The sequence below is a fragment of the Syngnathoides biaculeatus genome, chromosome 15 (assembly GCF_019802595.1).
Source record: "Syngnathoides biaculeatus isolate LvHL_M chromosome 15, ASM1980259v1, whole genome shotgun sequence".
Taxonomy (NCBI): Eukaryota; Metazoa; Chordata; class Actinopteri; order Syngnathiformes; family Syngnathidae; genus Syngnathoides; species Syngnathoides biaculeatus.
Window position 1 is genome coordinate 17,499,942 of NC_084654.1, and position 22,726 is coordinate 17,522,667.

At 41.2% G+C, this 22,726-nt stretch overlaps 1 protein-coding gene across 2 annotated transcripts in view; it reads left to right on the forward strand.

Moving 5' to 3' along the window:
• The first annotated feature begins 1,149 nt into the window (after positions 1–1,149).
• ppp2r5ca (protein phosphatase 2, regulatory subunit B', gamma a) overlaps positions 1,150–22,726 on the forward strand; it is a 33,084-nt gene continuing 11,507 nt past the window's right edge. The window contains exons 1-4 of one of the 2 annotated variants that reach the window (XM_061843926.1): positions 1,150–1,194; positions 1,275–1,340; positions 3,782–3,932; positions 20,672–20,871. In XM_061843926.1, the coding sequence (XP_061699910.1) occupies positions 1,168–1,194; positions 1,275–1,340; positions 3,782–3,932; positions 20,672–20,871 (444 nt within the window). In that variant the 5' untranslated portion in view covers positions 1,150–1,167. Of the gene's footprint in view, positions 1,195–1,274; positions 1,341–3,781; positions 3,933–14,728; positions 14,948–20,671; positions 20,872–22,726 lie in introns of those variants that run through there. The other variant, XM_061843925.1, reaches the window with a different exon arrangement.

Genomic DNA, 22,726 nt, shown 5'->3' on the forward strand with positions numbered 1-22,726 from the left:
GATGGCAATTTGACAAAACATCAATCATACCTGTTCGATTTAAGAGAAATATTTCCTAACCTTTGTTGCGCAAAGGCATATTTTATAGTATTGAAAATTGACAGTAGCATTTTTAATTTAATTTAATAATTGACTTAGGGACACGTGTACACGTTCAGACCCGGAAAATGTACAAACAGTTAAGTTGGAGTTCAATAATTCGGATTTAATAAGCAGATTTAGTGATTTAAAATCGCTGGTTGCTTTTTCCAAAAAAAATAAGAATAATTTTTAAAAAAGAAGTCACTTGAGCGAGGCGGCACAGTGTCTCAGCTGGGAAAGCGTTGGCCTCACAGTTCCGAGGACACGGGTTGAATCCCGGACCCGCCTGTGTGGAGTTTGCATGTTCTCCCCGTGCCTGCGTGGGTTTTCTGTGGGCACTCCGGTTTCCTCCCACATCCCCAAAACATGCAACATTAATTGGGCACTCTAAATTGCCCCTCGGTGTGATTGTGAGTGCGGCTGTTTGTCTCTATGTGCCCTGCGATTGGCTGGCGACCAGTTCAGGGTGTACCCCGCCTTCTGCCCATTGACACCTGGGATAGGCTCCAGCGCTCCCCGCGACCCTTGTGAGGATAAGCAGCTAAGAAAATGGATGGATGGATGGATGGTTGGATGGATATACTACGTATTTATATCGTGGTCGTCTATGACCATAAAATTCCAATTCGCTGATTTACGTGTTTTTGGTTTTTATTGATAATGCAATACTGCCCCCTAGAGGTACTCTGTAGATGGCGCAAAAGACCAAAAAGTCTTTTGTCAAGTATTCAACCTGCACGATGAACTTTTCTCTTTCTCTCTCTCTCTCTCTCCCTCTCTCTCTTTCTCTCTCTCTCTCTCTCTCTCTCTCTCTCTCTCTCTCTCTCTTTTATTTATTTATTTTTTTTATGAAATAACTTCTCCTTCACATCAACGGCAGTTCCTCCTCGGTGTGGCCTTCAGGGAAGCAGTCAGCTCGGGATCAGTCACATGCTGCGTGAATATTCACTTGTGGGAGCGCACACACACGCACGCACACACGCACGCACACACACATACACACACACACAGTAGTGCGTGCTGGTGCGTCAAGTGCGGGTGTCCATCGGGAACCTGCACCCTGCTGACACTCCACAGCCTTCCATTATGCCACAGAAGGGCAAAAAAGACAAGGTAGAGTGCCCTTTTTCAAATTATTCTAAAATGTTTTGGACTTGTCGACTAACCGAGCTCTTTTGGTGGGACTGGTTCAGGACTCCGCTAAGTCTGGAAAGACCAAAACATCTGCAAATGAAAACGGGCCTGCAGGTGAACAAGATGTAAGTGTTGTTTGTATTTCTGTTCATGATGAGTATTGTTTTGAGAACATCACATGACAGCTACGTCATTCAATTACATCAGATTGAATAGGACTGCCGCTGTAACAGTGAGTCAGCCACATTGCACAAATTTTATTTGTGTTTTTATGCTCTTCTCCAGTAGTCAATGGTTCCTTTGTGTGTTCACTTTTTGCCCTGCCGGCGTTTAAAGATATTTCTCGAATCATGTCTTCTAAAATTTCCTACAGGTTCTTCTTCTTCTTCTTCTTTGTCTGTCGGCTTAGGTTGTTCCTCCAAATTCTGATGCCGACGCGGTAAACATCTCACCCATTTTCTGTGGCTTTTGCAAATCGTCAAGCCACAGGAATATAAACAATTGTTGCATGAATTCATGGCTTCCACGTCACCGTTCGCGGCAGTGACATTTCGTCCTTTAAAAAGTTTTCTCATGTGATATCGCGGCATGATCTTATGACTTTATATTCCCATGTTCCCCCATCCCCACGCATCCATGCCTCGGTTTGTCCCTCCAATTTTATCTCAGACTTGATTTTGGGGGCCCACGTGGTTTAGTTTGGAAAGCCGCAGAATTATTTAATTATTTTACATTTTTTAATGTTATGTTATTTATTGTCATCCGTCTCTCCTTTTTTAAAAAAACATACTCTATCTAATGTATATATGGGGACTTGTTTTCCAATATAGCATACCGCACTTCATCCTGCATTAGCTTTAGGCTAGTTAAAAGCTCGGCTATGATCGTGACATAATCTAAAGTTGACATCCATGCGTGAATCAAACTTTTTTTTTTGTTGAACAAAAGTGGTATTACAGCATTAGTGGGGTGTTTTCCTTTTAAGAACAAAAAGTGTATTTGTTTTGAAAGTTTCTTGTACTTTTTAGAGAACAGAAGTGTCTTTCATAATAAAAGGCACAGAATTCTGAGAAAACAAAATATGCTTTTGATATTCACCTGATTAAAAAAAAAGACTTTCTCCTCTTGTTAAACTTTGACTCTGTACGGTAAAGCCTCGGTTCTCGAACGTCCCCGTTTTCGAACAAATCGGTTTACGAATGAAAATGTCAAGATTTTTTTTTTTTTTTTTTGCTTCTGTTTCCGAACGAAAATCGGTACTCGAACGCCCCCAACAAAACCCGGAAATAAGGTGTTGCGTGCGGCCAGACCAGCTGACCCACGACGCGCTTTGTTGTGAATTCCCATGCTGCCGAAAAAACCTGGAAATAACATAATGCGCGCGGTGCAAGCAGTTGACACACCCACGATGCGTTTTGTTATTGTCAATTCGAACGCCCTCCGCAACCAAACAAAAAAAACGGAAATGACATAACGCGCACGGCGCAACCAGCGGACTTTTTGTTATTCTGTACAACGCAGCCTCTGTACACAGACATGTCCCGGTAGTTACTGTTGTTTTTCTTCTTATCGAGGACTTCCGTATTAACCCCCAATTATGGCCTCGAAGACAGCAAGCTGCTTGTTTAAAGTTATTCTGCACTTTTGTTAATAAAAAAAGTTTACAAGGCTTGGGGCCGAATAGCTACAGCTGCAGCAATGCACTCCCAGCCAATCGTTTGCTAATACTAAACTATACATTTTAAGCAAAAAATAAATCTATTTCTTGAATGATTTTATTATATAAAGTATTTAAACTATACATGCATTTGTACTATGCAGTTTATTGTCAGAAAAAGCATAAAAATGCTTTAAAAAGCCTAATTTTCTAGGCTTGGAACGCATTATTTCTTTTTCCATTCATTGTAATGGGAAACCCCGATTCAGTTTTCGAACAAATCCCTTCTCAAACTGTTTTCTGCAATGGATTGTGGTCGAGAATAGATTTTTTTTTTTCAATGGCTTGAACATTTTGATTTTTCCCTGATAAGACGAACAATTCTGTGGCCTTCAACGCTACACATTGTAGTGATGTTGCATTGTCATTTGGATTATTTGAGGGTCCTATGAAAAATGGTCGTTTGTCTAAGTGTGCCCTGCGATTGGCTCAAGACCAGCTAAGAGTATACCCACCCCCACCCCGCCCCCAACCAAAGTCAGCTGTGATAAGCTCCAGCTCCCCCGTGACCTCAGTGAACAAGCTCCATAAAAAATAGATGGATGGATGCATCAATGCATCGGTTATCTTTAGTATCATTAAGATCTGATTCCTTGGGCAACTATTTGAGGTTGGTAAACACTCTTCCAGCCCATTCTCGAGGCCCCCTCGAGATCCACTGCAAACCTTGTCCAAAGATTAAATACTGTTAGGTACACGACAGCCAGCGACAGGATTCCGTCCTGCCGAGAACCACCCGATCGGACTCGTCGGAACCCGACCCTTCAGCACAACGCCTCGCTTCCTCCCGTCTTCCTCCCGACATTGAATTACCTCGTGCCCTTTCACACTGATTGCTTGTTTCCGCAGGCCTCCAATAAGAAAGCGCCTCCCACCACTCAGCTGATGAGGATCAAGCAGCCGGGGTCACACTCGGCTGTGAGGAAGGAGAAGAGGTTCAGCTCTTCGTGCTTCGCGCTCAGCGCCAACAGAGAGTTGCACACCCTGGCTCAGATCACAGGTATGTTTAGTGGTCCCTTCATCAGAGACATTATAATGACACCAACAACAAGTTCCGCTAGCTAGCTAGCTGGTTAGCAAATCTCCCTCACAGTTAGGCTTAGGGTCCCACAAGATGGCGTTTAACCACCATTTCAATTGGACAAAGCTTCGCCCTTCAGTCCGACTTAGTTGCTTAGCACAGAAATGCCACTAGATGGCTCAAGAAATGAAGTACACACACCAACACCAAGGAGCACTTTAGTCCTGCCACCGATCTCGCCATCAAGCTAGTATCCGATTAGCTTCCTGCCCTGTTTACAATAGCGAGAGAATTGCGCACTTTAACTGTCGGAAAAATATCTAAAATATGTTGAGGTATACTGTCAGATTCTTGAAAAGTGAAATTACGGATGAGCATTGCTACTTTATGTGCCGCTCTGCACTAGATCATGTGGCCATAATGACCTCTTTGCAAATAACGCTCTGCGGTAGGTCTTCATGAGTATGAGAATCGTGTTTTTGTACACTTGTGTAGTAAACAGCTACTCTTGAAAAAAAAAAAAAAAAAAAGGGAAATATTTTCTGTAAGTACCTGTAATAGGCATTCCATCCATTTTCTGAAATAATTCTTATACACTGTGGCAACGAATGTGAAAAATGACACAACATTATATAAGCAATAATTTTTTATTGTTTCATTGTCATGAATTATATCATGGAGTATTTTATAAAATTAGTAAAGCCATAAAATAATAAATAATAATAAAATAAAAATTAAATAATACATAAATAAATACAAATAAAATAATAAATCCAACAAACATTTCTTACCATACTAAGGTTGAATTAAACGCACACATGTAGAGTTCAGCCAAGATGTAATTAATTTATTCTACTTAATCAACCATATTCTCAAGGATCACTTCACTGATTACTAAGTCCTCCTCGAATTAGAAATGTTATGTGAAGAAAAGTAAAAATCCACACGGCACTGTTATGTTTTCCATACCTGACCCCTTCATCAAGTTTTGCGATGATTGCTGCATATGATTTTGCTCGACAATGACAACAAAATCCCAATTTCTCTAATATGGCCAATTGAAAGTATGCATTATTTTTTATTCCACAATAATGTATCTGTGCTGTCATATGTGGGCTGATTTTCGGTGGGTTATTTATCTGCAGCGATGCATTCATAGTTAATTATGCGACTGGGTTGATTCTCATTAGATGTGCATGTGCGCTCACTCTCTCCTTATCGTGTTTCACATACTTCTTCTTCCGCTGTCGGCTTTTAGTGACATTTTTGGAGGGATTGAATGTTTGTCTTGCATCAACAAAGGCAGGCGTATTAACAATTCATAGCACAGGTGGATCCTCATAACCACCTTTTTAACCCCGGGGTCACGCTGCATAATTGATGGGCCGTTGCCCACCGGCTTTATTTGTGATGCAAATGATGTGCAATCGGTTGGATTTCAAGACGTACCTGAAGAACAGAAAAGATATTTTATTTATGATAACACTGACATGGGCTTGAAATAAACACAGACGCAGTTGATAGTCTGTCCATCCTTCCATGATCTAAATCATGATACTAGTCAGCAAGCACGGCTGTGTTTAAATTCACGGTATTGATTCCAACCACTTGTGCTTATCGTATTGGTCCGAATTCCAAGGCAAAGGCGGTGAGGTCGAGGTTTGGCAATTTACATCCATTTTTTTCAATAGACAATCTGCACAATACAGAAGGCTGTGGGCCTCTCCTGTTTATCTTCAACATCCAAAATACAAATTTCTGCATATATTGGTCATTAAATGGGGTCTGATCCTCATTTATGTCACAAGAGTGAAGAGAGTTTAAGTGGTTTTAGTTTAAAACTCATTCACGGCCAGCCTCCTCTGTCAGCATGGGTATTTGACTTCTATAGCCGTCAATGGCAGTGAATGTGTTTTAAGGAGATTGTTTACTGTTGTAAATTACATTACATGAAGATCATACTCTTCACCGTCATGAAATGCATGATTTTTAGTGTGTTATTAATGAAAACACAGCAGCCGGTATGGACCCATCCATTTTTTCCACCACAAAACGTATATGGCTTTTTGTAACTCCCGCTCGTCTGTTTATACTAGTTTAACCTGCTGGAAGGTAGCCCGTTGTTCCTTCGTGTTAGCCAGAATGCCGGCTCGTTTTATTGCCGGATATTGCTCGAACACTCAGGAGGATGGATTCCCTCTTCATACTTTTCAAAAAAAACCCGGTTCGTTGTGAAAAATGGATTGCACGGGTGCAAAGGACGAGAGCTTCGTTGGTTCCAAATGACAGGTAGGTGTGTATACAGCTACTAAAAAAAACAATAGTTGGGGGGGTGTAATCCGCAAGTCAGGGGTGCTAAATGTGTTGATGTGCGAATTGGAAGGCTTCCGTACAGCAGCCGCTGAAGGACAGCCTCCGCAGGCCTTGTGAATCGGCGCCGGGCTGGTCGACAAGGCCGAGCCAGCCGCCAGCCTTGTCTGGCCGCGGTGTCATCATCGCTCGCGGGCGGCGTTGTTTTTATCGCTGCCACGCGGAGGTGGATCACCCGGGGAGGTGGTTTGGCTGTGATCCGGATATCATCTAAATATGGCTCGAAACTACAGGGTAATATTGCCCCGGTCACTTCACTCGATTGCGAGATGTTCTCTTCTTCGAAAAGAGCTTTCCTATCAGAAGCGGCGTGTTCGCTCCCATAGTAGGTGGCACAGCGTGTTTTCAAAGTCGAATGTCCGGCGTGACGTCACGGATAGTAGATCCAGCCAATATGGCCACCACTTGGATGTCGAATGACACTTCCGCAACTTTGCGCATGGATGACGCGCTCTCTGCTCATATTTATTTTTTTGTATAGTCATTGAAGTGAATAATGTTATATTGTATTTTTCATTACAATATCTATTTTAGAATGTTTATAGGGATGACACTTGGGCTTTAAGAACGATGCAGAAATGTATGAAATACTGAACAATTGACAAAATTTTTACCTCCCATTATAAAAGGCTTAGGAGCTTATACTGATATTCTACTTATGAGTGACGCTTCCCAAGGCTGAAATCAATTTTTTTTTTTATCCCTAATGGAGAGAGTTGCAGCTTTATGCACTCTGAACTACAGTATCCTGCAGCAGTGCGCACGTACAGAATGTGTTTTTGTCTAAGTAGTGGTTCACGTGGTGAGTATCATGTTATGAGGCTCGCTGCAGTGACCTGGATTCAAACCCAGTTGGGACTCTTTGCCTTCAATACTTGACAAACGCAAACGACTGTGTTATATCATATTGCCCAAACTGTTTTTTTTTTTCAAAGAGATTACAGCTATGAATGATGCATTCAATAAAACAGTGCGCGAACAAAGCCGTGGGATAAAATCTCCATGCAAATGTAATTTTCACAAAATGAGCTTACTCAGATGTATCTAACCTGAGTATTTTTTTTTTTACTAATTATTGTCTAAAAAAAATGAAATTACCCCGCACGGCTCCCACACTCGTCAGGCAATGCTCCAAGAGTGTTAATAGATTAGTTCTCAAGCTATTTTCAGCGCTTTAAATCTGCTGATAATCATGCGTAAAAATACCAGATGAGTTGGAGACAAACCAACAGTAACAATTTATGGGACAAATATCAAATTGTCCATATTTGGACAAATGCGGTTTCTGCCTCACAGTGATGAACAACCATTTCAACTCAAAATCACACTTATGGACATTTCAGAGCAGTGATTTTGAATCTTTTTACACCAAATACATCAAGTACCTCAAAAAGTATTTGGCTCGCTACTTATCCTCACAAGGGTTGCAGGAGAGCTGGTATATTTAATATTATGGTCAGCTGCTGTAACCCTATTGTACACAGTGTGAATATTAACATTGGGCTTTAATATAGCAAAAAAAAGGAGTTTATGATTTGATGAAAACATGATGCACATGGAATTGAAATAACTGTAAATCCATGGTATGGAAAAATGACACCAACACATGCGGTGGAAAAGCCTTGAATGTGGTCACAAATATGACTCGTGACTGCACGGGGAATGTTTGGAGATGGAGATAAGAGTATTTTTAGCCCACTTACAATGTTGCAATATTTTCCGGTGCGTTTACATACATTTTATTTCTGCTGTTGCGGCATAAAATGTTATCAGATTCTATTATTATGAAGAAAAAGTGTTCATTACTGTGGCTGTCACGGGTTCTGTTCCCATCTACATTTGATTAGGCTCACCCATTTCTTCTTAGCTGGTCAGCGTGGTTTGTGCATTTTATTACATTTTCAAATTAATCTGGTAAGCCTAAGAAACACTGATATGTACACTAGGCATAGTAGGCATAATTTTTGAACAACAATGTAAGTGCCTGTAATTTTTTTTTCAGAGCCACAGAAGATGCATGTTTCCAAAAAAAATGAAAAAATCAGAAAAGCAAAAAAAAAAAAAATGCCGGTAAAATTGCATCGTCAGAGCAAGCATTTTTGAGTCTTGACATTAATCAGTAATTTATTTAAAATAAATAAAGTAACAATAAAATGAAGAGGCGGCACGGTGATCCAGCCGGTAAAGCGTTGGCCTCACAGTTCTGAGGACCCGGGTTTGATACCAGCCCCGCCTGTGTGGGCTTTGCATGCTCTCCCCGTCCCTGCGTGGGTTTGCTCCAGGCACTCCGGATTCCTCCCATATTCCAAAAACATGCAACATGAATTGGACATTCTGAATTGCCCCTAGGTGTGATTGTGAGTGCGGCTGTTTGTCTGGATGAGCCCTGCGATTGGCTGGCAACCAGTTCAGGGTGTACCCTGCCTCCTGCCCGTTGACAGCTGGGATAGGCTCCAGCACTCCTCGTAACCCTCGTGAGGATAAGCGCCAAAGAAAATAGATGGATGGATGGATAAAATGAAGACCCATGTGGAGATTGACTAGTACCATCAATTTATGGAAATTTTGATTTAATTGACCAAATTTAGACGTTGGAGGTGACTGATGCCAGAAAAAAATGTTTTTAAATGACAAATATTGGGGATTTTTTTTCACAATTTCAAACATTTCCAAGGAAAAATGTCTGACTTTTCTCTGTAAAAATATATAAAAGGATTACAAGACTCCAGCATACTTAAAACACACGCCGGATGAAATTGCTCGGTACTTTTTTTTTCATTTTGCAGTAAACAGCAACAAATTTAGCAACATTTTATGAAAGCTATCGCCTATTTAAAAAAATATTGCATTTACACTCTAGGTGGCAACATTTCATCAACAAGTGTGGAGTGTACAGTAGCAGTGTGGCATGATGACGTCACTAAACACAAATGCACCCCGCGCCCACGTCAACAACTTTGCTTCATTTCACACTCGATGGGTGGACAGGCAACAATTAAAAAGTCAATTTTTTTAATTAAAAAAAAACTACGCCTTGTTTTTTATGAACACTTAGGCCTACTAAGCTAATATATTTTAGCGTTGGTAATTATGGCGGTACTTGGAGACCCACGAATTTATTTAGGTGGCATGTGGTGTATGCAGTTTGGGGCCCACTGACGTAGAGGTTTGCTGTTGTGTTTATTTTTGGATTGGATCAGCATTGTGTCGGTTTCTTGAGGTTGAATTGGATTTGTTGGGAAGACGGAATGTATCGTCGTCGCTTTAAACTCGGCTGGGGGTGGGGAGTCGGGGATATCCATCCAGCGCACAATATGTTAAGTCGAAAATGGTCCTGGCGCATTCTACTCTGAGTCGGTCCAATCAGGGAGTAAGTGGCAACTTTAGAGAGAGAAAAAAAAAAGCTGTTGCCTGTTGTCATGGCTGTGGAATGTCGTAGTAGCTGTTTGAGGGGCTTTCAAGTATCAGTGAGAGGCGAGGACTGCATACTGATGCGCTTGTTACAGTGAGACCTCCAAAGTCATGCTTGTCAAGAGCAGTACAACCAGGAATTTTCTGAATAAATGAAAAAAATTGGCTGAAAAAAAAATATCAAAAACTGTGCAAACCTCCCGTAATTTCCGGCCTATAAACCGCAAATTTTTTCACATGCTTTCAACCCTGCAGTTTATGCGGTGATGCGGCTAATTTGTGCATTTTTTTCTAACGGCCGCAAGGGGGCACTCGAACGGAAAAGGTAAGAGTGAGACGGTGGAATATATGTGCCGGGGAAGTGACTTTTACCGCAATGTTTTTTTGTTTTTTGTTTTTTTAACCGGCCCTTTTACTGCTGCGCTACCGTTAGTGCTTTGCTAGCGTGTTGCTGTGTCTCAGTGATTTTTACCGGTATGTTTTTTTTTTTTAACCAGCTCTGTTAGCGCCGCGCTAGCGCGTTGCTGCTGTGTTACTGCTGTGTCTCAGTGATTTTTACTGGTATATTTTTTTCAAACCAGCCCTGTTAGCGCCGTGCTAGCATTAGTGCCGTGCTAGTGTGTTGCTGCTGTCTTGCTGTCATGACTCAGTGATTTAGTTAAGCTAAGCTAAGTTATTAAAACGTTTCATTTTAACCGGTCCTATAAGCGTGAGCGCTGGCGCGGTGCTAACATTAGGGTTAGCATTAACGCCGCGCTAGCATTGTGTGTGTACCATCAAGTGTACTATCTTTCTTTGTAAATATCTCGTGTTTGACTGTGGGTTTCAATGTGGGCACTTGCAGCTTTTACACGGGTGCGGCTTATGTACTTACCAAATGGTATTTCCTTGACAAATTTACTGGGTGAGGCTTATAAGCAGTGTACGCTCTGTAGGCCGGGAATTGCGGTAGATCCCTCCGAATGTCAGCAAATGCTGTGAGACTACACCTCATGAGATATCTAACATTATTATAACTGCACAGCGGTTCACCTACAACCCTAGTGAGGATAAGTCGGAGAGAAAATGGAGGCTTTGCTTTTTCTTTGGCTTTTTTATGGTTTGTTGTGCTACCAATTTATACCGGAGATGGGAAAAAAAACTGTGATGACAACCATGAAACCGAAAACTAGAGCTTTGACTACAAAGACATTAGAGTAAAGTATCTGGTAGAGCAGTATAATAAGAGCACTCCAATGTATGAACTATCTTTACTAGTATCACTAACGCCACTAAGTGACAACATATCTTTTGAAACCTTCCACTCTCCTTCTTTAAAGTTTACATGTCTGTCAGGTGCTTGACTCCTCTTCGTGCTTGGGTGACAGTTAAAATGATGTTCAACACGCGGTCCATACACAACTCCCAACTCAACTTTATTTATAGGGCTCAGCTGAAAGAAATGAAATACGCAATTTCTTGTGCGTAGAAAGAAAAATGTTTGGAATAATAACAACTTGGAAAAATGAACCAGTGTTAAAGAATAAATTGGGTACTCCTGCTGAGTTCTGTACTTTAGAACGGCTGCTCCTCTGACGATGTAAATCAGGATCTGAGAGTGAATTTATAATACGGCTACATAATTAAATGACATCTATGCGATGATTCTGAGATGATGGTCGTGTGTTACAAATGTAGCTGCATTGTGTTCTTGCTGCATCATGCAAAATGACTTCCTCTATTATAAACAAATACAGCGTATGTATTCGTCTCACACAAAAGTATCATTTTCAAAATGCTGCTTCGTCACTCAAAACAGTCCATTTCTATTAGTATATCTTAGCTTTTACAATTTGAGTGTCATTTTTAAAGGTGTACTGACACATAAAGCATGATTTTAGTATGTTTTCAATGTTAAAAAAAAGGCAGCCAGAATGGACCCATCCGTTTCTTCGCCACACGTCATAATTTTGTCCTATGTGGAGTTTTGCATCTCCTGCCATGAAAATCCTCTCGAGGCATTTCTTTTGGAGAAGAAGCAGGAAGTGATGTTTTTTACAGACGCCCACACTGGCGGGTTCGCGTGTTTTTACCAGCAGCAAAGTAGCTGTTTTTCCTACGTGTTAGCCAAAACGCCGTCTCATTGTATTGCTGGATTTTGGTCAAACACTCGGGAGGATGGATTCACTCATCACACTTTTCCAAAAGACCCGGTTCGTCCTGAAAAATGGATTGGACGGGTGCAAAGGACAAGAGCTTTGTGGGTTCTAAATGAGAGGTAGGTGTGTGTAGAGCTATTTAAAAAATCATAGTTGCGGGGACGACGTAATCCTTATGTTAGAGTGTAAAAAAAGATCTGCGTCATAATAACTTAATAAAGTATGTAAGTCAGGGGCGCTAAATGTGTTGATGTGCGCAGGCTGGCGTTCTTCATCGCCGCCGGGGTCGCCGTTCTTGGAGGTGGATTGGGTGAGAAGGTGGTTTGGCTGCGTGCGGGAGGAGAAATGGGCTCTCACCACCACCGGCCACCGGTGTCTAGGCACCCCTGCCTGAAGTAGTTACTTCACCCGGCATGAGTACGCTACATACTGTCATACATACTGTCGGGGAGTCTGTTGTTAGTTAGAAGTGATCCGCATATCATCTAAATATGGCTTGAAACGATAGGGTAATATTGGCCCAGTCACTTCACTCAATGTGTGAGATGTACTCTTCTTCGAAAAGAGCTTCCGTGTCAGAAGGGGCGTCGGAAAAATCCGAAAAGCTCTGTCGTTCGTCTCCTATAGCAGGTGGCACAGCATCTTCTGTAGGTGACGTTGCAGGCAATATGGCTGCCACTGGGACGCCCAGTGAGACCTCCGCAACTTTGGCATGAATGACACGCTCTCCGCTCATTTTTTTTTCCGTATAGACATTGAAGTGAATAATATTATATGGAATTTTTATAACAATATCTATTTTAAAATGTATATAGGGATGTCAGTAGACCTTTAAGACGTTGAATGCTGCTTTGGAGTGACTGTTCATTAAATGTCCACGTTATTGTTTGATAATTTTGCAAAGCTTGTGTACGTCACAAAATGCAGATGTTCATGCCTTCGACTTCCTGTACATAGAGAGAATGAGTCACGCTTGTTTTTGAAGCACGACAATGTAATGTTGCACCCCGTTGCAGTGAGTGGCAAGTACCAATTCACGTTTCCTATTTAGCACAAAAGGGCACTTTAGATTGATAGTCAGTTATCTCCACCCTACATTCAATATGAATTGTCATCGAAAGCCCTACATGGAAGGAATCTCAAGTATTTTCTTCTCTTTATTTGCTTTTTATGAACCATGGAGTGCATATGCCTCCCGTTGTCATCCTCACAGCATCCTTGATGAAGAACCCGTGGGCCAGAGGTGGCTACTGAAACTTTGGATTGGTCAAATGGCGCAGTCTCCGTCCAGACTTTAACTTTAAATTGGACAAAAGAGTGAAAGCAACAAAAAGTGCCACAGGGCTTCGGGAGCTTCCACAACTGGGTTGTTTTAATATGCCAAACGACGATATCGGTTCATCCAGAACGATATGATCCGATCCACAAATTGGATTTGGAAATCAGTTCAGTCGGTTTTTAGCTAAAAATTTCAAACGGTGTGACTCTGAAATAAATACTCAGGTACTAGACAAGGCTGGTGAAATTTTATAAAATGGGATGTTGTGCTTCTCAGGTCAGTTCACTCACAGGTACCAGAAAAAAGAAAAAAAAACTACACAGTTTGATACTGGAATGTTACGGGAAGGAAATTTTCACAATGTAAAGCTTTACACCCTTATCAGTCAAAGTGAACTCTTCCATGCACAAGTACAATGCATTATTTCCTAATCTCGAGGAAATTGATTGATTATCATTTAAAACGATTTAAATCGCTATACAGTATTTTGGGGCAGCATGGTGGCACAGCTGGAAAGCGTTGCCCTCACAGTTCTGAGGACCCGGGTTCAATTCCAGCCCTCCCTGTGTGGAAATTACATGTTCCCCCCGTGCCTGCGTGGGTTTATCCAGGCACTCTGGTTTCCTCCCACATCCCAAAAAAATACGCAACATTAATTGGACACACTAAATTGCCCCTAGTTGTGATTGTGAGTGCATCTGTTTGTGTCTCTGTGCCCTGCGATTGGCTGGCAACCAGTTCAGGGTGTACCCTGCATCCTGCCCATTGACGGCTGGGATAGGCTCGAGCACTTCCCGCGACCCTTGTGAGGATAGGCGACTAAGAAAATGGATGGATACAGTATTTTTTTCCAGAAGACTAAAAATCCAAGGACAGATAGATCCAGTTGGATTGTAGGAATTGAAATCGATTATTTGATATAATGAATAAATTTTTGTATAACAATGTATTCTCATAATGTGATATGTTCGGTCACAGCGTCGGTTAGCGTCACTCTGCGAAGCGCGGAGTGGCCGCACATTCATAGCGACATCGCGTTCCTCGATGCAAGTTTTAGAATAGTTTTTTTGCCGAGTTCCCGTTCCGATGGGGCGGTGGGTCCCAACCACGAAGTGGGCAATATGTACTTCAATATTATTCATTTATTTATTTTTTGCATTCCATTCACAGACCGCTGAAGTGTCTAACTTAAACCATGTCACGGGCTCATTTTGACCAAATATTTAGAAAACAGGAGAGAAAGAAAATGATTGTGATGTAAGGGGACCTTGAATGACTCTCTTGCGCACACGCCCGCCAGTCAGTAATTTGCAGCGACAGACTTCTTCACAAATGGGCCAAAGTGTGGAATCGATACCGCTCTCTGATGTGTGTGTGGATGGGGGGGGGTAAGCAAATTGGGAGGCGGTGCCAGGGGAAAAAATAATAATGATAATGATAAAAAAAAATACAAAATAATCCAGTATACACTCCGCCCCTTTTATCACTCTCAGCCAATAGCCTTCTCCTCTCGTAGGAGGCCTCCTTCGCTATTGCGCCGGAGCGATCCGAAATCAGCCAATCAGCGTCCCCCCTCGCCCGCGACGTCACAAAGTAGCCAGTTCCCTCCCGCGGCAGGGAGCTTCATTTTCTGATCTGCTTTGTGCTAAAATGGAGGTTGGCCCCTCGCCCTGAGTGGATCGCCTTCCCGGTTGAGCTTTCCATGTTGACATGCACTCAGTCTGAAGACAGAATGGTTGTGGATGCGCCTAATTCCAACGGGCCTTTTCAGCCGGTGGCCCTTATGCACTTCAGAGGTACGTACGGACGAATGATTCTTCCTGGATTGTCGCTGGGACTCAACGGGGAAAGGTGTGTGTGTGTGTTGCTACGCTCCGGTTCCCGTCCGCTGCTTACAGCTCGGCTTCACCGCGTTTAGCTGCGTGATTTTAGCTCAAATATCAGTCCGGGTCAGCTGAATGGCAACCGAAGAGATAAAGCTCGCCGCGGCTTGCCTTAAAGGCTCGTTTTTACTAGCCTGCTAACTAGCTAGCCGCACTCTCTTTTTTTGCCCATCCCCCCTCCCCCTCGCGACCGAGATGACGTCGACGGAAGTGACGGCAGGGGACGAAAAAGGTCTCCAGTTGGATTTTTTTTTTTTTTTTTGGTGGCGTTTCTGCAGGTTAGCGTTGATGAATTCTAAGGAGGGGTTAAGCGCGTGCTTCCAATTGTGTATATTCGTCATTTTTTTCCCCCCACTCTTAAGAGGATATCAAGGGCACTCAATTTCAAACCAGTATGTCACCAGGTGGTTGGGAAAAAGAATGTAGAACATGAAAGTGGGCAACAAATTTGGGATGAATTGACTATTTCCTAAAAGATATTGGGCACAGAAAGAAATGGGCTAAAACTTTTTTTTTTTCCAAGAAATTGACACGATTAAATAGTTCCACTTGCTCTACTGGGTAGTTCATAGATTTGAGAGGAGTTTATTGCCCAATATGAGTTTTTAATTGCGGCTGCAATTGTTCAAAGTGCATCCTGATGCATGCACTGCAGGACAATTATCAACTTCGATATAAGACCCCCCCCCCCTTCCGTTTTGTTTCAACTTCTACACCGACAATTTATTTGCATAAACGTACGGAAATTTCAGTCAACTACTGATTTGAATTTTCTGTTAACCTAATGAGTTTCTGCTCATCCCTGCACTTTTTTGTTTTAGTTTAAGCTAACTACAAAATGAGAGTAAAATTTCACCTTGTGTGTATTGATATTTTGAGAAAACTTCATTTACTGTAGAAAATATTTCATTGAACTTAATTAGACATGTTGCACTTCATGTTAGAATTTAAAAAAATGTCTGTCTCACAAATGTGAATTTTAAAAGCTGTTACCATTTGCCTAAAGGTGTTTAATCAATGTTAAGTCCTGGAGTTTGTAGTATTCAAAATATTTTCCAATTTAGTTATTGGCTCTATTTATTATCGAATCTCCTCAATTTCTCCCAATGGGTATCGACCGTGGAAAAAAAATATTGATCAATATCTCTAATGCACTGCTTAGATTTATTGGTCCCCCTGTGGTATTGCAGGCCTGATTACATGGCAGCGTTTAACAAAAAACAAAAAAAACATTGATTTTAGATGTTGCTAACTTGTGATTGAAATATTTGCATTCTGCTGCTTCACTCAGTGGCATGTCACTTATGCAAACCATATTTGTGTCTTTCATTTGAAGGTGGCTATTATATTACATCTCAAAACAGATTCCGTAAATCCAAATTCATCAGTGAATTAATTGTCCATTTGAAGTGGCTGGCACACTTTTGTATTCTTGAAAAAAGGTCTTTAGACACTTCAACAGACGTGCATTCTTTGAGCAAATTTAATTTACGATAAACATATTGTGATCTTGTAGGACATGTTGCACAGTCTTTGCATAATTTTTGGGTGATGAGACATTGAAGTTGCACTTGCCTGCTGCTGCACACCATAAAGCAGGAAGTGAATTTGGCATAATAGTGTTAAGTTTGCATAGGGGACTCCTATGATTGGTGGAACTTACAGAAAGCTCAGACGATTATTCCCAAGTAGCTGTGATCAGATGAATTTCCAAGTTTGTGCATAATTCATGACGATTGCTTGAATCTGGTTGAATGGTTGAGATTGCGACATTGTAAATTCCTGATTTTCGTCTTTCAAGAAACAAATGCTTATTTATGCAAATGATAAACGAGGAATCTTTTCTGTGCAAGTTGATGGAAGTTAATGCTGGGGAGGGAACCTGGCATTGAAGATGGAGACTTTTCAAATCTCTTCCTTCCTTGAAACCTTTCTAACAGTCAGTCGGGCTCCCAGGTGGAAACGTTTCATTCTTTGGGCGCAGTGCTGCCGGCCTTCCCCTCTCACACTTTTGTACAAAGGGACGTGGTTGGGTTTGAAAGGCAGACTGTAGTCTGCAGCCCAGCCTTAGTTGCAACCCACGGCGATTATTGATTAAATTCTATTGAGCTGCACAAGCTGTTGCCTTCTGTGTCGGTCTCTGTCATTATGACCCTTGCACACGTGCATATTTTTTACATGTTCCTTTGCGATTTGTGCTGTGTTTTTGTTCTTTGTAAATCAGCTCTCTTTTAGTAGTGTTCTGAGTCAATTGAATACTTGCCGCTTCGGTGTCTGCCTTTGCGTTTATATCGACACCGAGCACTTGAACCTAGAAAACTTGACCACCTGTAAATATCGGTCAATATGTCCTCTGTTTGGGTGCTTTTATTGCTCGCAAATTACACTAGCTTTATTCTGCAGGTCTAAGTACCCCATTTCAATTTACTTCCTATATCCATTTATATGTAATTTTCAAGTAACATACAGCTAGTTTAGGCAGTGACAACAGAAGTCATCACAGCCTGAAAGACGTTTATCTCCAAAATCAAGTGCAACACCCCCCCCCCTCTCTCAAAATGCTCTGTCACAGGATACATGGAGAGGGTGGGGGAATAAGCCCGGAAGAAAATAAACTTTAAAAAAACAATTTGTTTGGAGAGTTTATCTGAAAAGGGAACAGATCAAATAACAATAAGAACCTAACAAGAAAAAGCTGTTTTTAAGAGATTATCAGCAGTCGTACGTCAGGTTCAGCATTATTGCTCGTTGTTGCAAAGTACAACCCGCTCAGTGTTTGTCAATGCACCGGCACTCTGTGACTCTTGTGAGGATAAGCAGTTAAATAAATAAATGGATGGATGGATTTTTAAATGAAAAGTCAGTACTTGCAGCCTATTTTCCTTCTCTACATTAACTGTATTTGCTTCTATCAATTTGCACTTTATGATTACATCTTGGAATAGCCCATTTATATAGGGTTAGCCCTCGCCAAAGTAGAATATAATTTTTTGGGGGGGAGGGTGTTCCAATGATTTTTTTTTTTTTTATCTATAGTTTATTCTTAGTAAAAAATCATTTCGAACTGACTTACAGATTGTTAAAGAGTGTAATAGAAATACTTTCCTCTAACAAGGAATGATTGTGATTACAGTATTGAGGAAAATAAGTAATTTTAGGCCACCATCATGCAGTCCTAATTCACCATAAAGATGAATTGTGTATTTATTCATTTTTAAAAATTCAATTTCTATATGGGCCTGTCAAAATGTCTTCACAGGAAGCAGTTGATGTTGAACTACTGGTCTAAACGACTGCTTTTCTCTTAAATTGAGTGGGTAATAAGTTGAAGCTATATTTTTTTTCTCGCACTTTTAATTCATTTCTAAACTGTCCCAAGTTCAAAAAGAAATTGACCACTACAACGCTTGTTGAGGCTTGTCCTTCATTTGGAATCATTCACCCAAAAGCATGCGGTTGGTCCTTGTACTCCTTCAACTGAACTCAAGCACTGGACACAATTGAGCATGTGGCTTTTGTACAAGCGAACATAATGGTCCCTTTCTAAAATTGTATGACTTTTTGTTCTGTTCCAGTTGTGTTACCCTAAAGAAAGACATCGCTTCGCAGTCTTGGTTGTTAATGCTGCCTGTGATGTAAAGTCTGACACCATCCTACATGCAATCACGTTGCTTGTTCTCGTATGTGCCTGCCAACCTGTAATAGTCTGTCTCCTTACATAAGTGCATTAATGGCATCCTTTGGGTCTTTACATAGACCATAGCTCTTAAATAAAGCAAATTGCAATTGAGTCATGTCCTTGCAAAAGTGGCTACAATGTGACCGTACTTAGTCTTTTGTCTTGAACAGACGACAGTGCTCGTAAATTCTGTTCTCCACGATCACAGTAGCCTGTGTGTGCACGCTCGGTCTTGACCTCCCCCCAAAGCACACAGTTGGTAACATTAATAGAAGTCACATTGTGGTTCCCGTCAATTTTGTGATCACATTGCAGTCTCTCTCTGTTACACAACAAGCTGTTGAGTATTTTTAACAAGTCACTAAGTTCGTAACTCAGTCAGTAGCAACGTGACAAATGGCCCCCCACTTTGATAGAATTTTTGAAAATGCATGGAATAAGCACTCCAAACGCCTCTAAAATCCACTCGTCCATATTCTAAGCCGCTTATCCTCACAAGGGTCTCGCCACATTTTGTCTTCTCTCCCGTGCTGCCAACATTAAAAAAAAAAAAAAACAAACAAAACGTATTGACCGGCAGATATTTACAGTTCTTCGTCAAAGGACACATGAGAAGGCTAAAAATAAACTCTTTTATATTCAAATATACTGGGCATGATGGCGACACGGAGGAAATGTCTTGCGGAGCTGATCACTCATTGATCACTCCAGCGAATTATTAGAATTTCATTCAAGCTTCTCCTAAACATAATATTAATGACTGCTAGTTATCATTTTACTGTAAAGTTAATGAATCTCCGGCCTATAATGGCATTATTATTTTTTTAAATATATACAACGAAGGAGAAGCTTTTTGGATGTTCGGATCTCCTGTTTTAATACCAGTGTTGTACGGAGCAGCGTCCAATAATTCTTTCACAGTGAAGAAGTTGCTTGTTTCTCTGCCAGAAATGAAGCCCAACATTTCATCCAATTCGGCACACTTTAGTCTATTGCCTAAATCATAATTTGAGTGAAAATTTATATGGAAAACACTTTAAGGCTATGAATATACGGTACATGTATCAAATTAAATACTCAAGTACGGCAATAACTGAGCATCCTTGGAATGTCGTATGTCAGAGCCAATGTAGTCTGAGTACACCCTCTGCAGAATCCGTGAGAGCACGTCAGCTGTGCCTCACAAAATGATCCAAGTTCACATCTGAAAAATATTTATACTGTTGTATATGCCAGCAACGTATCGTGGACAGGCAAAACAATGAAATGCTCAAATTGGCACGAAAATTTGTGACTTTTTGTTTGGTGGCGCACTTTGAAGTTCTTTTTCAAATGCAAAATATATGCCTTGACTCAACAGTGATACAGTACATGTGGCGGTATAACGGCAAAATATTCACTTTTTTTTCTAAATTGAAATTGAGGGAAGTAAAAATATACTCTCCGTCGCATCGGTTGACTTGTAATGACTGTGGTTGACCCTTGTCATATCCTCTTCTCGTTTGTTTACAATTGGAAATGATGCGAAACAGGAAGTCCTGGAACAACCACGTACCAATAATAGTGACCACCGTTTCTGCCTCTCGTGTGCTTCAAGTATCTGGGCCATGACCATTCACCCACTTCCCAAGTGCCTTGTCTTCGCATCTCTCTCTTTTATGCCTACTCGCCTCCTCTGTGCTCACCCCCCCCCCCCCGTGGGTTTGGAATAGTCACCGCACTTGGGTCTTCATGACTCATTTGGCAGCTTACATCTCTAGCGTTCAGTCGCCATGTTCAGTATTCATTCTTGACAGTTCAGCCTACCCCATCCTCCCGTAGAGCTCGCCCTCCTTCTCGTGAAAACATGGCGTCCCCTTGTCAGACATTCCCAAGCGCTCCATTTATCAGATGTAGCTGGAGTTGGCCCGTCCGTCAGCCATGTTTGACCCTGTTCTCCTGCCTGCCTATTCCCGCAGATGTGGCCCCTGCCGAGCAGGAGAAGCTCTTCATCCAGAAGCTGCGGCAGTGCTGCGTCCTCTTCGACTTCCTGTCCGACCCGCTGAGTGACCTGAAATGGAAGGAGGTGAAGCGGGCGGCCCTGAGCGAGATGGTGGAGTACATCACCCACAACAGGAATGTCATCACAGAGCCCATCTACCCGGAGGTGGTTCACATGGTCAGTGGGGATGCTGGTTGGTTCGCCAGCGTGTTTGTGTCCAAAGTTGATTATGATGTGGGTGAAACTCAGTCAGCAAATATGGGCAGGCAGGCTGACTGGGTTTTAGTGTAGTGAAATGAATTTAACCAACTCTTATAGGAATGTGCACATAATGCCTATTCAGTGGTTTATGTACAATTTTTTTATTTAAATAAAAAGTGTTCATTTTTTTTCTCTTGTTTTATGAGACAAATTTAGTTTCACAAGTGAGCTATGGATATAGAGCTCGTCCACCTACGTCATAAAATCACGTGACTTAACCTCCGTAAACCTCTGCAACAGACTTTTATTTTTTTATAATTATGCATTGTTCTCTAATGAGCCAACTTGGCATTATAAATACTTTTTGGGAATTTGAGATTGAGAAGAATAATTCTGACCTGAAATGAAGCGATCGCTACACCAGCGTGTGTGTATTTTGTTTGCGCACCTTCTATCATGTTTAATTGCCGAAGTCCATTGATTATTTTCTGGTCTTTTCAGCTGCCATTCCATAGAATGATTTCTTTGAATATCTGTCTCGTCTATTTTGACAAGCAACAACACAACAGGTCTCGGGTATTGTAAATTTTCTCCTCCGGATTGACGTCTACCACAATGTCGAGCAGCTCTGTTTGAACGGCAATATGGCGCCGTGAAAATCACGTGTATGAGCTCTATACCGCCACTGGAGTGAAGTGAAAATCAAGGAGACTTATACTCATAGATTTATTGAACTGGACAAACAAATACAAAATGACAACACTCATGTTCAAAAGCTAAGACTCACTTGACTGTGTTTAAAGGCTCACATCTCACTCAAACAACTGATGTTTTGAGTTCCAGTTTTTACCAATATACAGTAATTACGGTTCATCAATTTTTTTTTTTTGATTTGCTCCCACAGAGTTGCCATAGAAGTTTGAATAATATCAATAATTCTACTTGCTTGACTTTGTTCTTGTTAGTGGAAAAATAAGATTCACTTTCCATTCACTTTTTCTTTTTTTTTTTTTTTTTTTTAAAGGTAAGCTGGCTCTCAATGTGGCCATGACATGCTCTTGTTTTTTTTGTAAGAACAAGCAAAACTAATTGACAATGTTTTTACTGAATCAAGTTTGATACTGATTAAATTCATGTGGCGTAATTAGCCGTTTACTTATGAATGAATAATATCTCATGGCAAAACCACAGTTTACATTTTTAAAACGGTGGACAATGTGCGATGATTAAATATTTTACGCGTGGGTACCAAATGCCTTATACAGTAATTTGTGACGTATTTATGATATAGCTCTCCAAGTTTTATTGGTCATGGGCTAAATTTGGTTGATTATCATTTATTTATTCATGTAACTAGTACAGTTTTACAAAAGAGTGCCAAGATGATTGCATTGTCTGACTTTCGGAGGGTGCAGTTAGGAAATGTAGTGTGCACAATGCAATTCTTTACATACTCAATCTATGTTAACTTCATATATGAGTATCTGTTGGTAGTTATTTTACATTTTCTACATGCAAATGCAAAAATGGACCCATTCATAGTAGCGTAGCACTCAACCATTTACGTACAGATCCCTACTTGGATAGCAGCTTTTGTTAGCCTCTAGACCCCAAGGTGTCAAACTCAAGGACCAGAAGCCAGATCAGACCCACCACTTCATTTTATGTGGGCTACGAAAGCAAATCGTGTGCGTTGATTTTGTTTTATAATGTGATGTGATCATAACAGCCCTGTAAGAGAAACTAAAAGTATGATTTTGGCCTGCGAAAAAAATGAGTTTGACAGCGTTGTCGACTTTAATGGTAATGAAATACAGTTGGGCTGAGAACA